The sequence below is a fragment of the Zingiber officinale genome, chromosome 4A (assembly GCF_018446385.1).
Source record: "Zingiber officinale cultivar Zhangliang chromosome 4A, Zo_v1.1, whole genome shotgun sequence".
In the NCBI taxonomy this organism is placed as follows: Eukaryota; Viridiplantae; Streptophyta; class Magnoliopsida; order Zingiberales; family Zingiberaceae; genus Zingiber; species Zingiber officinale.
This window is the reverse complement of record NC_055992.1, coordinates 160,562,392-160,578,286: the sequence shown is the minus strand read 5'-3', so window position 1 is coordinate 160,578,286 and position 15,895 is coordinate 160,562,392. Positions and strand designations below refer to the sequence as shown.

General features: G+C 41.0%; 2 protein-coding genes across 4 annotated transcripts; one reads left to right on the top strand and one right to left on the bottom strand.

Annotated features, from left to right (window-relative positions):
• Positions 1 to 318: 318 nt before the first annotated feature.
• Positions 319 to 12,197, top strand: LOC121971988 (auxin response factor 7-like). Of its 3 annotated transcripts, none has more exons than XM_042523548.1 (16): positions 319 to 547; positions 634 to 710; positions 818 to 1,242; positions 7,356 to 7,471; positions 7,858 to 7,953; positions 8,066 to 8,122; positions 8,431 to 8,583; positions 8,737 to 8,821; positions 9,199 to 9,289; positions 9,422 to 9,589; positions 9,873 to 9,992; positions 10,086 to 10,158; positions 10,263 to 10,434; positions 11,170 to 11,600; positions 11,720 to 11,910; positions 12,015 to 12,197. In XM_042523548.1, exons 3-16 carry the CDS (start codon positions 1,197 to 1,199, stop codon positions 12,115 to 12,117), a joined length of 1,902 nt encoding a protein of 633 aa, XP_042379482.1. In that variant the 5' UTR covers positions 319 to 547; positions 634 to 710; positions 818 to 1,196; the 3' UTR covers positions 12,118 to 12,197. The 3 variants fall into 3 exon arrangements, with proteins under 3 accessions (XP_042379482.1, XP_042379484.1, XP_042379483.1); XM_042523550.1 differs by having other exon boundaries at positions 320 to 547; positions 9,425 to 9,589; XM_042523549.1 differs by having other exon boundaries at positions 323 to 553.
• Positions 12,198 to 12,368: 171 nt separating this feature from the next.
• Positions 12,369 to 13,607, bottom strand: LOC121971989 (probable carboxylesterase 18). Its single transcript, XM_042523551.1, has one exon. It carries the CDS (start codon positions 13,553 to 13,555, stop codon positions 12,479 to 12,481), a length of 1,077 nt encoding a protein of 358 aa, XP_042379485.1. The 5' UTR covers positions 13,556 to 13,607; the 3' UTR covers positions 12,369 to 12,478.
• Between the last annotated feature and the right edge of the window lie 2,288 nt (positions 13,608 to 15,895).

Genomic DNA, 15,895 nt, shown 5'->3' with positions numbered 1-15,895 from the left:
CTGCATCGACGCTCACGTAGCCGACCCTTAGTGGCCTTCTAAGAGCGCCCGGTCAAGCCGCGCTGCGGAGGTCCTGGGGTTCCTGCGGAACACGATTAGGATAGGCAAGTAAGGAAGTGATGGACGCTAATTGGAGATGTGAGTGGTGGACTAGGATAACTATATGAGTTCCGAGGGAACAGGAGAACTAATTGAAAACAGGAAGGAGCCGGCGCTGCTGGGCGTAGCAGAGACAGCGAAAAAGGAAAAAAAATAAATATAAATAAATAAATATTAAAAAATAATTTCAAAAAAGGAGTAGGTGAAGTCGGTAGTGGTTCTCCGGTCCCACGTCATCCGACCATTTCCTGTTCTTCCTCGCGGTGCATCACGGATCCTTCCTCCCTCGCTCGCTCGCTCGCGACGTCGTCCGCGCGCCAGGAGGAGGACTCCGATCGCTCGGGCGTCGGTTTGGTAGGTGGATGGGAGCAGAAGGAGCTCGGATTTGGCGGATAGCGTGTCTTCTCTGTCGGTTAGGCTGGTGGAATAGTGCTGCGGCTGTTCCTGGGTTCGGGTGCTTCCTGCTCGTCCATGAAGTGAGGTTTGGCTTTGGCTTTGGTGATTGTGATTGGTTCGGTTTCTCTGTTTTCGCAGTGTCGGTGTTTGGGCGATTGGATCTGCTTTCTGAGCTCTGGACTGGTTTTCCTTTCTCCTTTTCCTGATTCGAGAAGGTTTGTTTGAGTTGGGCGCGGCTGAGGCCTGAGGGCAGAGACCTTTGGTGGTTGAGGGCTGCGAGAACGTCGGTGAGTTTCTCATTTGGCCGTGTTCTTTGACTCAGGTCTGCGGTGGAGAGTTCTCGCTAAAGGTGGCACCTTGCGGTGAATCCGGACGAGACGAAAAAGAGACGACTTCAGACATTCAGCGGGCGTTAAAGAACGAAGCTCCGACTATGACAAATATTGTGCGTCTCGAGTCTCTTCTGCTAGGGTTTGTTTGTCAGGAGCAAGGCGTCAAATTTGGCGACGAGAGTTCAGTGGAACTATAGGCGTGGCATCTTTTGCGTAACAATAGAGTCTTGCTTGGCCTTTTGCTACGGTGGAGTTTTCGCTGCTGCTTTGCAGTTAACGCCGCGATAAGAAGGGCTTTTATTGTGGTGGTATAAAAGCTGCCAGCGAGTGTTCTTTTATCGAAGTTTCTGAGAGAAATTTCACGCACTCATGTCTTTGATGCCTCCAAGTAGGTCAACCTCAAGTCACGATTCAGGTGAAGCCCTTCGAATATATTTAGTAACCTGATTGTCTTCTTCAGTACTTAGAACTTATTTTTGTATATGGCCCATACTTTCTTCATCCTCTTGGTTTCTTCGGCTTATTTGTGATTTTTTGCTTAAGCATTATTACTCCTTGGAGAAGGTACTATGTGAGGTAACAATAGTTTCATGATTTACTAAACTATTTTGGATTCACTGGAATCCGCTTTCCATTTGTCTATTGTTGATATGTCGAACCTTTTTTATATCTTGGTGTGTGTTTTGGACAAATTTTGTTATCTTCTTTTATACCCCTTATGTCCATTCTTCCAGACATAGCTCATTTTATAAATTAATCTCAGGATGCCAAATTTTCCCTTTTGGGGACATTATGCCATGGCCATTTAATATTGTTGGAACTCCTCCCATGAGATTGGTCCAACATTTTAGGTCAGATCAATTAGCTTGTTGACAAGTCAACGATTTGAACCAGTGGGGTAATGGTAAAATGACACAGATCATGTCTTCTTTAGATTCTCAACACACTCCTTCAGGAATTGAGACACCCATTCGGATGGTAGACATATCCCTTCTGGTAACATTGCCACCAATTTACTATTGATAGTCACTAACTTAATAATACTGGTCGTTGAATCATCTCTATGGATGTCAACACCATTTTCGGGTCAGTTTATCCCCTCAGATAAGAGAATTAAGGTTCATGCGAAGGCAAACCTTCTCGCTTTAGGATGATATTGCTCTGTCCAAGTACCTATGATTGATTGATAATCACCTTCCAAGATACAATGCTCTATGACTCAAAATAGAAGCACTTCAAATTTTGAGTCTTGACAAACTTTTGAAGCCTTGGAACACTTCAGAGAGGAGAGATAAAGAACTCCAAAGGGGTGTTGGTGCAGCGGAGGCCGACAAGAGGAGGGTGAATTGTCTACAAAATTAAACTATACCCTCCTCAAAGCTTTTAACTCAAAAATACAACAACAATAATAAAATTAAAGCAGAAATAAAAGAGGAGACCGAAGTTTAACTTGGTTACAACTAAGACAGTTGTTAATCCAAGGCAGTCGAAGATCGTACTGGCAAAATCTCCTTCACTGTAGGTGGAGAAGCCTTTTTACACACTTAGAATGCTCACTAGTTGCTAGGAATTGATTACAGAGTTGAATACTGAGTTGATGTCTAATTCCTAGCTCCAGGGGCCTTTATATAACTCTGGAAAGTCTATCCCGAGGGTCCAAGGCGCCTCCAATAAGGTTCAAGGCGCCTCCAACTCGGTGAGTGGATAGAATTCTATCAGGTGCTCGAACGGTCATTTTGACCAGCTTGGAGGCGCCTCCAACAGTGTTAAAGGCGCCTCCATTGTTGAAGGCGCCTCCAAGGTGGAGGACTGCGCAGGCGCCTCTAGCACTTCCTTTAAGGCACCTACAGCTCGCTCTTTAGCTTCTTTTGACTTTGTTTCAGCTTCCGAAGCTCCGATAACTTGGGTGATTGCGGCCAATCGGAATAGGGCTCACCCGAACCCAATTCCTGGCCTTTTCCTCGAGCAGTCTTCCTCCCCGGCTTAACGTCCCTCGAACGCCGCGCATGTTCTTCTCGTCCACCGGTGTACTCTTCGGCAGCTCTCTCGTCCTTTGGACGCACCGAGCCCGTCAGCTCCCCGTGTCGTCCTTCTCGCTAGTTGCGTCTTCCGCTCGACTTCCTGCGCTCCTAAGATCCTGCACACTCAGACACAGGGATCAAACACAAAGCAGGACCTAATCAACTTGGTTGATCACATCAAAACACCCACGGGGTCCAACAATCTCCCCCTTTTTGATGTGCATCAACCCAAGTTCAAGTTAGGGTAAAAATAGACACATAGTAATTTTTAAAGAAAATTACTAAACTAACATGTTAAGCATAAGTTTGCAATAAATAAAATTGCAACTACTTAATTAAGAGTTTAACAAGAATTTTTCAAAAAAAACCAAATAATAAAATTATTTTTAAGACTCAGAGTTTTAAAAAAAAATTTCTTCCCCTAAACTTGTACCTTTCTCCCCCCTTTGATCACAGCAAAAACGGGGTTATAATAGGAGAAAAAAAATATTTAGCAAATTTTTAAGTTAGAAAAATTTCTAAGCAAGATGAATTTTTCCAAAAATATCTAAGAAAAAATGAAAATTTTTTAATTAAACTGATTTTTTAGAATTTTTTTAAAAAATAATTTCTAAGTAAAAATGAATTTTTAGAATTTTCCAAAAAATGTTTGAAAAACTTTCAAAACATTATTTAGTTCTAGTTTTAATGCTTTTTCAGAAAGTTAATTAAATATTTTATTTCAATATTTCAGCTTCTAGGTCGTGGCGAGGCACTAGGCCTTCTTGGTTATTGGAGCAACAACCACTTCCTTAGACAAAGCTTCATAAAGAAATTTTAACGTTTAATTTTTCTTCTGAAAGCCTTAAAAAAATTTAATTTAGCATAGATTTTGGAACCCAATAGAGGTTTCTTCCTACAGGATTATTCAAAAATTTAGGGGGTACATAATTTTTGGGGACTTTCCTAAGTTACCCCTGATGTTTTCTAATATACCAATTCAATTTTTCATAAATTCTTAATTTTGATTTTGAAATTTATTTAAGCATGCATCATTATTCTTCAATTTCTCAATTTCAACTTTTAATTTTTCATTTTCTAATTTTAGATTATCATACATTTCTAGTGGGCATGCTTTTGCTAGGTTCAATTTCAATTCAGCATTTTCTTTTTCTAATTTGAATAAATCTTTAGAAAGAGATTTAATAAATTGAAATGATTGAGTAGGGGTTAAATTACGTACCTGACTTACCTGACTCGATGATGCTCCCCCTTCATCGTCGCTTTCTTCGTCTGAAGTTCCTCCCCCTTCATCTATGCTCATTTCTGAGCTTGACTCTTCTTCCAGCTGATGGTTAGCTATTAGTGCTAACCCAGAGAAGGCTTCTACGTCTGATTCGGAAGAAAACGAATCTGACCAAGTGGCCTTCAGGTTCTTGTGTTTGGAGGATTCTAGTTTCTTATACTTTGTCTTTTCCTTCTCTTTCTCCTTTTTCTTTAATTTTGGGTAGTCATCTTTGATGTGCCCTTCTTCGTTGCAGTTGTAACGACGAGTCGTTCTTTTTCTTTGCTGATGCTTCTTTGTCTGCGATCTAAATTTATTAGAATTAAAAAACTTATTGAAACGCTTTACCAGTAGTGCCGCTTCCGATTGGTCGATTGAGGCTTCAGAGTCAGAGTCATTTGATCTTGCCTTTAGGGCAATGTTCTGACTAGTCTTCACTACTCCATTGGGCTTTGCAACTCGAGATTCGTGAAGTTCAAAAGTTGAAAATAAATTTTCTAAAGTACTTACCTCGAAACCCTTAGAGATGTAGTACGCATCTACTAAAGACGCCCATTCTGGAGTTCTGGGGAAGGCGTTGAGCGCGTACCGGATTGAGTCCCGGTTCGATACTTCTTCTCCAAGATTGCTTAGTTGAATTATTAGCTCCTTAATTCTTGCTTAGAGTTGCGCTACCTTCTCGCCGCTGTTCATCCGAAGGTTCGTTAACTGGGTCCGGACGATGTCGCGCCTCGCTAGCTTAGCTTCCGAGGTACCTTCGTGAAGCTCTAGGAATTTGCCCCCGAGGTCTTTAGCGGAATCGTAGCTCCCGATCCGACTTACCTCCTAGGGCGGCAACACGCTGAGTAGGTGGAATTCCGCCTTTCCGTTGGCCACGAATTATGCCTGCTCCTTCTTTGTCCAGTTGAATTCTTCTTTGTCTTTTGGAACTACATAGTCATATTTCATGATTAAACAAATATCAAATTTTGTCTTGAAAAATACCTCCATCCGGCGTTTCCACGTCGCGAAGTCTCCGTCGAACTTCGGGGGATGAATATTCGCTCCGGCCATCGTCTTGATCGTTGTGCTTCAGACGGCGGTTAGTCCTTCTGAGGCGGTCTGGCTCTGATACCAATTGTTGGTGCAGCGGAGGCCGATAAGAGGGGGGTGAATTGTCTGCAAAATTAAACTATACCCTCCTCAAAGCTTTCAACTCAAAAATACAGCAACAATAATAAAATTAAAGCAGAAATAAAAGAGGAGACCGAAGTTTAACTTGGTTACAACCAAGACGGTTGTTAATCCAAGGCAGTCGAAGATCGTACTAGCAAAGTCTCCTTCACTGTAGGCGGAGAAGCCTTTTTACACACTTAGAATGCTCACTAGTTGCTAAGAATTGATTACAGAGTTGAATACTCAGTTGATGTCTAATTCCTAGCTCCAGGGGCCTTTATATAGCTCCTGGAAAGTCTATCCCGAGGGTCCAAGGTGCCTCCAATAAGGTTCAAGGCGCTTCCAACTCGGTGAGTGGATAGAATTCTATCCGGTGCTCGAACGGTCATTTTGGCCAGCTTGGAGGCGCCTTCAACACTTGTTGAAGGCGCCTCCAAGGTGGAGGACTGCGCAGGCGCCTCCAGCATTTCCTTTAAGGCGCCTACAACACGCTCTTTAGTTCCTTTTGACTTTGTTTCAGCTTCCGAAGCTCCGATAACTTGGGTGATTGCGGTCAACCGGAATAGGGCTCACCCGAACCCAATTCCCGGCCTTTTCCTCAAGCAGTCTTCCTCCCCGGCTTAACATTCCTCGAACGCCGCGCACGTTCTTCTCGCCCACCGGTGTACTCTTCCGCAGCTCTCTCGTCCTTCAGACGCACCGAGCCCGTCAGCTTCCTTCTCGTGCCGTCCTTCTCGCTAGCTGCGTCTTCCGCTCGACTTCCTGCGCTCCTAAGTTTCTGCACACTCAGACACAGGGATCAAACACAAAGCAGGACCTAACCAACTTGGTTGATTACATCAAAACACTCACGGGGTCCAACAAGGGGAACTCACAACTTGTGAATGGAGTGAAATGAGCAAGAGAAGATAGAATTAATTTATAAGGGTAAAAGGTTTCTTCCAAAGGGTGAAGAACACCCTCAAAGGGTGAAAAGGCAGCTTACACCCTCAAAGGGTGAAAAGGCAGCTTTATAAAAGGTATGCCGTATTCTACAAATTTTCCATAATTAATTAAATTATTATAGCAGGTTTATGATTGGCTATTCATGCGAATTTAGTTTGCAGTTCTACACTAGGCAACTTGTATCTCAAAAATCAGTTGTTAAAAGTGACCGATCTTGGCTAACATATGGATACTGAACTTTGTTACGTAACGAGTGAAAATGGTTCACAGCCTAAGGGCTAATTCAAGTTCCTCTTTCTGTGGAATAAGTGGTGCAAGTGTTTTCTGTTACAGCAAGAGCTGTATCTGCATTCAGTGGATCAACTTCACAGATTTCCTGTTTGCTATTTTTGATCACTGCCAAGCTGCTTCTTCATTGGCTGCATTTATTGTTTCCTATTTGCGCCGCTGCATACAGCCCATGAGAGTCGAGGAAGGTGTCATACTAACTGCATGAGGACCGTAGCTTCAGTCCAAGTCTAATGCATGTTCTCCACAGGTTTCGTGTGCTCCAAATTCCAACTATATGCATGGTACAATTTCAAGATGATGGAGCATAATTAATTATTAATTAATTAATTAATTAATTTCTACCCTTTTCGTAGCCTAATTGCAAAAAATCAACCCTGATTGTAGTTGATTTCTCACCCCCTTAACAGTTCCACATGAATTGACATTTACACATACTTAGAGTTAGTGTTCATGTATTCACGATCCATGAACCTCATTCATATTCAAGCCAATATCTTTATCTGATTTAATCGCATCAACACTTTGTAATTTGTAACTTGAATAGTCTTGGACATTAATTTCTCATTCACTCAAGATATTGTGTTACAATGGTCTACCCGTAAAATAGCCATCAATGTCCCTATTTGGTTTATTGGTTATGAAAACCAATTTCCAACATTTAATATATGCATCCAAATGAGATTGTTCATCTATTTTCTAGGCATGCCCTCCTTCAGTAAGGATACTTTTTGATTGCTTGTTTGTAATACTATAGACTGAGTTAGGTTAGAAAATTCCTTGTTAACTATCGTCAACCATTCTTCATATTCCTTGATTTATGTCCTCATTTGGTTATAGAATTTCTGTATATAGGTTGCTTTCAAGATGTAATGTACACTGAGCTATGGAAAGCATGTGCTGGGCCTATGGTTACTCTACCTTGTGTAGGAGAAAGAGTTTATTACTTTCCTCAGGGTCATATGGAACAGGTACTTGAAAGATTTTAAATCTCTTTATTTGTCTAGCTAGTTTTTTTTTTAAGTAAAGCTTGCCCAATTTTCTCACACATTTAATTTTTTTTTCTGGAAAAATTTCAATTTCCATCATCAGGATACTACAATGTTGATCATTTCAAATCGTGCATGTTTGAATGATTTACAGCACATCAGATTCTAGTTATGCCATCTCTGTTCTTTTGAACAAATTGATCTGTAATTCCATTATGCATGTAGTGAAACCTTTTTTTTTCTTTGATGATTTTAGTTTATGACGTAATTATATTAAAGTAGCTATGTTGATTTATTTCCCATTTGGTAGACTGACTTGAGGTATATGCTCATAATAGTGTTTAATTTCTTTTCCTTCTGTATTGCAGCTTGAAGCATCAATAAATCAGGAGCTTAACCAGAAGATGCCCTTGTTCAATCTTCCATCAAAGCTTCTGTGCAGGGTAGTACACATTCAACTTCAGGTAAGCTATTTGAATGGATTCTTTGATATGACTAATTTATGTCTTTCATCTTTCTTCATCCTTGAAGCACTGGTGAACTGAATGCTCCTTTTTTCCATTCAAATATATGCAGGTTGAACCAGACACTGATGAAGTATATGCACAGATCACACTGCATCCTGAAGTGAATGTAAGTATTTCTGTATTTGTGTACCTGTTGATGCCTCCACAATGTATATCATTTAGAAGTTTTACATTCTCTCCTTTTTTAGTTTGAACATGTTCATAATCATTTCATTCTTTATATATGCTGATAATGCTATAGTAAAGTGGATTTTGAGTTTTGGATGCTAATTTTTACCTTGGTGTAATCACAATTAAATCTGATTGCTTTGCTTCAATCTGATTCTGTGATTCTCTTTGTTGCTACTATGATGTACTGGCAAGACTATTGATTGTTCTACTGATCTATTTTTCTTATATCTTTATACTAATCAGCAAGATGAGATCACTAGTCCAGATCCTCCACTATTGGATCTGCAAAACAGCAGTGTCCATTCTTTCTGTAAGATCCTAACTGCATCCGACACGAGCACCCATGGGGGATTCTCAGTTCTTAGGAAGCATGCAGATGAGTGCCTTCCTCCACTGGTCAGTTGGTTTTTAGAAAAATGAACTGATTGTATGACCTACTTAGTATTAAGATATATGGTCTGTGTATCTGACGAACCAACAGTTGTCATATTTATCCAGAAAATGTTGAGAAAGTTTCATCTTTGAATTTGCTTCAATATCTCTGTTTAGGATATGTCCCAGAATCCACCTTGCCAAGAGTTGGTTGCCAAAGATCTTCATGGAAATGAGTGGCATTTTCGTCACATCTATCGAGGTATATAACACCAAATTGCTGAGATATTCATGTTACTCAAAATCTCACCCTTTGTTGTTTGACCCCCAATAAATTTCCTTTTTATCAGGATCAAATGATTTGTTTTCATGCTTCTTTGCAATGAAAATGTATTTATTTTTTTCCTGGCCTCATAAAAAGGCGCATCTATGAAATTAATTGTAAAATTAATGTTTTACTTCATAATTTGTTAATTTCATAATCTGCTTTGGATATTTTAGTCATCTGCTATTTATACACGACAATGTTTAATATTACTCATATAGTTGAGCTAGATAACTGTGATATTTTGCAAGTTTTTCAATCTACCAGAATTAATAACTTCTATGCGTTAATTGGAGTTCCTACTCTTTTTCCAGGGCAGCCAAGACGTCATTTGCTTACAACTGGTTGGAGTGTCTTTCTTAGCTCTAAGAGATTGGTAGCTGGTGATGCATTTATTTTTTTACGGTACAAGATGTACTATCGACCATGTTTTTTTCCCTTCCATTTATCTTCCATGATGGATTTTGTAGTTGTGGTTGATTTTCTTGGATAAGTTCTCATCTTGGGAATTACTATTTAAGCGCTTTGTGTGCGTAGCAGAGGTGAGAATAATGAGCTTCGAGTCGGAGTTAGAAGACTTAAGAGCAGACTAAACAACATGACATCATCAGTCATATCCAGTCATAGCATGCATCTTGGGGTGCTAGCTACTGCATCTCATGCTATTGCTACTGGGACTCTTTTTTCCGTTTTCTATAAACCAAGGTTAGATCTGATTACTTTTGAATTTCTTCTCATTGTGATGTTATTTTCTCTCTCAGCACATTCATATAGGAACATGCATGATGATGATTGGCTTGTATTTTCTAATCGTAGATGTAGTTTTACTAATGAAAGGGTGCTTAAGTGTATAAGTTTGTCAACTTTGATTTTCTACATTGGTTTGGAGTTGGTTATCTTCGTACTTGTTTTTTTTTCATGTGTAATGCCTACTCATATTTGTGTAGGTCGTAAATGAAAAAGAATGTAATTATCGTTTTGTTTTCAGGACAAGCCAATCAGAGTTCATTATAAGTGTCAACAAATATCTTGAATCCAAGACTTTCAAATTCACTGTTGGGATGAGATTCAAGATGAGATTTGAGGGTGATGAAGCTCTAGAGCAAAGGTGCGTTAACTGGATATTAAGTTATTAACGAACCCATGAAAATTGTCCAGTTTAATCTGTATCTTAAAAGGTAGTGTCTTAATATTTTTATAGGTTTAGTGGCACTATCACTGGTGTTGACATGACACCATCTCAATGGGCAGATTCAGAATGGCGATCTTTAAAGGTTTTATTGAGTGTTATGCTAATCAGCACTTTAGATCAACTTACTGAATTCCTGGTTTATTGCCTTATAATTTCGAACTGTAACTTTCTAAACCTTGTTTCTAGGTTCAATGGGATGAATCTTCCCTCATAGCCCGGTCAGACAGGGTTTCACCATGGGAATTGGAACCACTCGTGGCAGCTAATCCAACAACCTCTCAATCAGTGCAGAGAAACAACAAACGGACAAGAACATCTGTTTTACCTGCTATAAGAACGGATTCTGCTTCAATGTTTGGTATAATGGTCCTAACCTTTTTAGCTTCATGTCACTCTATACATATTTGATATCCTATTTGTTTATTGTTGTCTTGATCCTATTCTCTTAAAGTTGTTTACACGAGATATCATCAGTTATGTCATTTGGACCTATAGTAGCCTGTGCAACATAAGAAGTGAGTGTTTTCATCTGCTTCTGTTAAGTTTGATTATGCCATGTCATGACAAGCAACCATAAGCCTTATCCTCACTAGATGAGACCGATTATATATGAATCCTTTCCTATGTCATTGAGTTGTATCTCTTATTATATCATCATCTATATTTAAATAAATTTTATTATATTTTATCGTTGCTACACGAAATACTTTGATGGTGAAAATTGGCAGCTTGAAATTGTTGTGTATGAAATAAAAATATTTCACTAATGAAGAAACTTACAGGTGTTGGTAAACATATGAAATCCTGATATTTTTTTAACAGGAAATATACAGAAGAATTTCATGGTTTCCATATGTTAACTTTGAACATTAAAATGTCTAAAAGTACCAATCCTAGCAATTCTTTGGCTTTATTAAAATGATCCACTGGTAGAGACAATTACTTGCTTGAGTTTCCAAGAGACAAACATGTGGCTTATGTGCTTGTGATGTGGCTATGCTAATCTTCACTACTTAAAGCTTCTCTTCTTTTTTTTTCCAACAAAATTTAGCTGTTTTGACTTCTGAGAGTATCGTCTTGTTCCTTGTTTTAGGTTTGTGGCAAGCAGCCCCTTGTGAGAGTGCCCAATCTTTATCATTTTCTCAGCTGCAAAAAGGACAAGAGCTGCATACACCATCCATGCCATCATCTCTGTTCTCATCCGCATCTAATCTAGGGCATAGAAAATCAACAATTGACAGTGCCACATGCCGGCCAATTACGACAAAACATTGTGACTCCTCGGTGGAAATAACTGAGAAAGAAAACAAAAAGCAGGAAACTAGTTCAGACTGGAGACTATTTGGATTTAAGCTAGTGAAGAGCTCTATTGCGGGGGAAATTTCTCCGGTAACTGAAGGTATCATCGAGGAACTACCGGCGGCATCAACGGATTTGAAATCGGAGCTTCATTGTGTGCCGGAAAAGTCATGCTTAAGGTTACCTCTAGAAACTCAACGCAGGCACTTGAGGAGCTGCACCAAGGTTGTAACAACATGTTTCAAGTTTCTCCCTGATCATGGATCTTAGTCGATTAAATTCAGAGTTATAGGTGCTACAACAGAGTACTATTTATCATTATCATCGACATATTCGATTTGCAGGTTCATATGCATGGAATGGCAGTTGGGAGGGCAGTTGATCTGACCAGATTACATGGATATGGTCAACTTCTTCGGAAGCTAGAAGAGATGTTCGACATTGAGGGAGAGCTTTCTGGTCAGGTAAAGAGGTGGGAGGTCGCGTACATAGATGATGAGGGCGACACGATGATGGTCGGCGATGATCCCTGGAAGTAAGAGCTTAAACCTTTCTACATAAACTACATACACAACACAAACCTACAAGAAACAGATTTGTTTGATTTGCACTTCAAGTGACCAATACTACCACTTTCAGTGAGTTCTGCAGCATGGTAAGAAAAATGCATATCTACACATGCGATGAGGCGAAAAGGCTCACACCAAGGGTGAAATTTCCAGACACGAAATTGTCTGGTTGAACTACAATTAGCTAGCTAGAGCTAGCTGACCCTGTACGCCATTGATGAACAAGGTAATGCACCAATGTACGTGTGTTCAATTAAAGACTCCCATTCTTTTGTGTCGGCACAGGACAAAGAAACGTATGGGAACTTATTGCTAGGGCGTAGGAGATGTTCTTTCTTTGGATAGGAGGAAACCAAGCAATGAATGGGGTGACACAGATGCACCGCACTGCTCTTGTGAGCTGAGTGCATCATTTGCTTTGCACGTGCTTTTTCATATACGGAGCATTTTTTTTTTCTTCTTTAATATATGGAGCTGGATTTGAAAATAAATATTGGAAATTAGCCAGATTAGGGCAAACAAATTTATCTGCGATTATTGATTTTCATCGCCGGCGTCTCCATCTTTCTGTCCGGTGGTGGTGGATCGAACTCGAAGGCCGTCAATGAAGCCTTTGATTTCATCCAGGACGATAGCCGACTCCTTGATCTCCGGGAAGGCGTAGAAGGCGTGCATGGCCTGCGGGTACTCCACTAGCCGCGCTGCCCTCCCCCTAGCACGCAGGCCCTCGTAGTACCTCCGCTGCCAGTCCTGCAGCGGGTCGAATCCCCCCACCACCACCATCGCCTCCGGCAGTGCCGCCTCCAGCTCCCCCTCTGCCCTCGGCCCGAACGGGTTCGCCGCCTCGTGGTCCCTGTCCGCCCCCTCCGGCAGGAAGGCTCGCCACATCCAGTCCGTGCGTTCCACCGACACGACCGGCGCTTTCGTCAACCGTAGCTCCGCCTCCGTCCGCTCCTCCCCGCCGAAGAACGGCTGGATCAGCACCATCCCCGCCAACCGTATTCGCTCCCACGAGCCCGCCGCCCACCGCCGCCCCATGTGGTGCGCGATGTTCGCCCCCGCGGAGTCGCCCGCCAGGAAGCAGCTGGAGAGATCCGCCAGTCCCGCGGCGGCAGCGTCAGCGGTTGCCAGCCCATCGCCGTCGAGGAATCGAAGGACGTCCGCCCCGTCATCGTATGGCGCCGGGTAGCGGTGCTCCGGGGAACGGCGGTAGTTAACGGATAGCACCAGGGCTGGGATCTTTCGGCAGATCCGGCGGCAGACGGCGTCGTAGATACGGGAGTCAGGGGAGAGAAAGGCGAAGCCGCCGCCATGGAAGAAGACGATGACGGGAAGGGACTCGCTGGAGCTAGGGACGAAGAGGCGGAACCAGAGGTTACGGGAGGGGTCGACGGTGACGTCGGCAGTGCGGACGCCGCGGACGGGGGTCGCGGTGGCCGGAGAGCGGGCGTCGAGTAAGGAAAGGAGGGAGCGGTTGAGGGAGCCGTTGGAGCGGCGGCAGAAGTCGGTGACGGCGGAAAGGGCAGCGACGGAGATCCGCGTCTTCCACGGGAGCTTGAGGGAGGCGGCGGAAGGCCGGGGCTTCGCTGGCGAAGGATCGGTTTCCGTCATCTTTGGCGCTCGGCTTCCGTCCGTTTGGGTGGGTGATTGGTTGATTCACGCTGGCCATTAACCGTAAATAAACATCCAGATCAGGTGGAAGAAGACCACGTGTCGGTTGGTTTCCTTTCCTTTTTTTATTAAATATCAAATTAATTGAAATAGATATTTACCACTTTTACTCTTAAAAAAACAAATATATTTCTGTATTTTAAAGGATAAAAATTTCATATAATTAAAAAAAACAGAAATTTTTCAGAGGGCTTACTCAAAATTTTGGATAGTCCAAAACACCCATCTAGATTTGAGAATGTTTAAAAGGCACATCTCTCTTTAATAAAGAGAAGAATGAAAGAGAAAAAGAGCTATTTTGATGTAAGAGAAAAATGGAAAAGCAATATGCTTTTGAGTATTCTCAAATCTCAGTGTCGTTTTTTGGACCATTCAAAATCTTGGGTGCGGTTTTCATAGAATTCAATAAAAAACCAAAGAGGGGAGGGGAAAGAAAAGTCTACTCTTCTACTCGGTTAAAGTTTACCCATCGAGTAAACGCAGCACAATAATTGTGATGGAGCTTCTTGGTGTTGATATATGGAGCCTTGCAATGTGTTGGTGAAAAATGATCGAGTATTATTTTTGATAAATTAGTAAATAATTTTTTTTAATGAAGAATTGATTTAAGGAGGCCGTCTCTTGTGAGCGCATTTATTTGGCGGTTGGTGAAAAAAAATTATAAAATTAAGTCAATCAATGTGCTAACTGGTGAGGAGGGTGGTCAAAATGAGTAAAGGTGAATGGGACATAATACGTGCAAAAGTCAAAATTAGTAAACGTAACTTGCAATTATATATATATTTGGCAGGCCACCAAAGTTCTATTATTGCAACGAACGTCATTAATCACATTTATTGATGTATTTATCTTATTTTTCTTTTTGTATTTTTTTCTTAAAACAGGTGTTCTCACTGTATCTGAATAGTAAATTTTGTTATGGATCTTACTGGGAAGGTGGCGTTCCCGATTATCTTCCGTAAACTTTACTCCGACTTATAACACAATTAATATTAATGTCAAGTCAGGTAAGAGGTCTACGATGATGATCCTATAACGTTCAAGTTAATCTTCAACGAAAAAGAAATAACAAAGAAGTGAAGTAATAAGGAGACTGTAGCGCAACAGTAAATATCGCATATCTTCGTCGATGTTTAGACCCCTTTTATATAGAGTTTCGATAACGTGCGTGCACGTTTCTCAAGACGAGCATGCGTTTTAAAATTTTTTTGAAAAAACGTGTCAGTAAAATGTCCCTAACACAGTACCTTAATGAGCCGAACATATCTTTGAAATGACAATGAAAACTTCCGTCGTACGATCCTCTGCCTGCCCATGCCGCTTATCAGCGGCGTTAACTCCTAAAAGGATATCAAAAGATAGTCTGCTGTATCTGTTACTTGGTCGAGTGTAATAGTCGTTCGATCAAAATTTTACTATCCATGTGTTGTCTACTGTCAGACCGAACGGAATAATCGTTCGGTCGAAAATCCACTGTCCAAGTATTATTTATTCTCAAGCCGAACTAAAAAATCACTCGGCCGGAAGTCCATTGCCGGGGGCTTCCACGGGAGCTTGAGGGAGGCGGCGGAAGGCTGGGGCTTCGCTGGCGAAGGATCGGATTCCGTCATCTTGGCGCACGGTTTCCGTCTGTTTGGAAAGAAAGGGAAAAAGGAGGGTGGGTGATTGGCTGATTTACGCTCATGTGGTGACCATTAACCGTAAATAAACATCCAGATCACGTGTTCAGCTCGTGGAAGGAAGGAGAACACGTGTCGGTTGGTTTTTTTTTAATATCAAATTAATTGAAATAGATATTTACCACTTTTACTTTAAAAACAAATATATTTCTGTATTTTAAAGGATAAAATTTTCATATAATTAAAAAAACAGTAAATTTTCAGAGGGCGTGCTCAAATTAAACACGGATCAGAGGAGGCCACTCTCCACTAATAATGGAAACTATTTCATCCTTTAATCTGAAAATATGGATTAGAAAATCTCAACTGCAAAATTTTGGATGGTCGAAAACACATTTGAGAATGTTTAAAAGGCACATCTCTCTTTACTAAAGAGAAGAATGAAAGAGAAAAAGAGCGATGTAAGAGAAAATTTAAAAAGAAATATGGTTTTGAGTATTCTCAAATCTCATTGTGGTTTTCTTTGGACAATTATAAATCTTGGGTGCGGTCTTCGTAAAATTACCATTAAAAAAACAAAGAACGGAAGAGTGAAAGGGGAAGAAAATTCTACTCTTCTACTAAGTTAAAGTTTATCTGATCCTACTTAAAAATTGATGAG

What these genes read in the sequence shown, in the direction of transcription:
- LOC121971988 (XM_042523548.1), top strand. Translation starts at nt 1,197, where the DNA reads ATGTCTTTGATGCCTCCAAGTAGGTCAACCTCAAGTCACGATTCAG. An exon ending in TTTTCGTCACATCTATCGAG is followed by an intron (nt 8,822 to 9,198) that starts GTATATAACACC and finishes CTCTTTTTCCAG; the next exon opens with GGCAGCCAAGACGTCATTTG. An exon ending in CAGAATGGCGATCTTTAAAG is followed by an intron (nt 10,159 to 10,262) that starts GTTTTATTGAGT and finishes CCTTGTTTCTAG; the next exon opens with GTTCAATGGGATGAATCTTC.
- LOC121971989 (XM_042523551.1), bottom strand. Translation starts at nt 13,555, where the DNA reads ATGACGGAAACCGATCCTTCGCCAGCGAAGCCCCGGCCTTCCGCCGCC.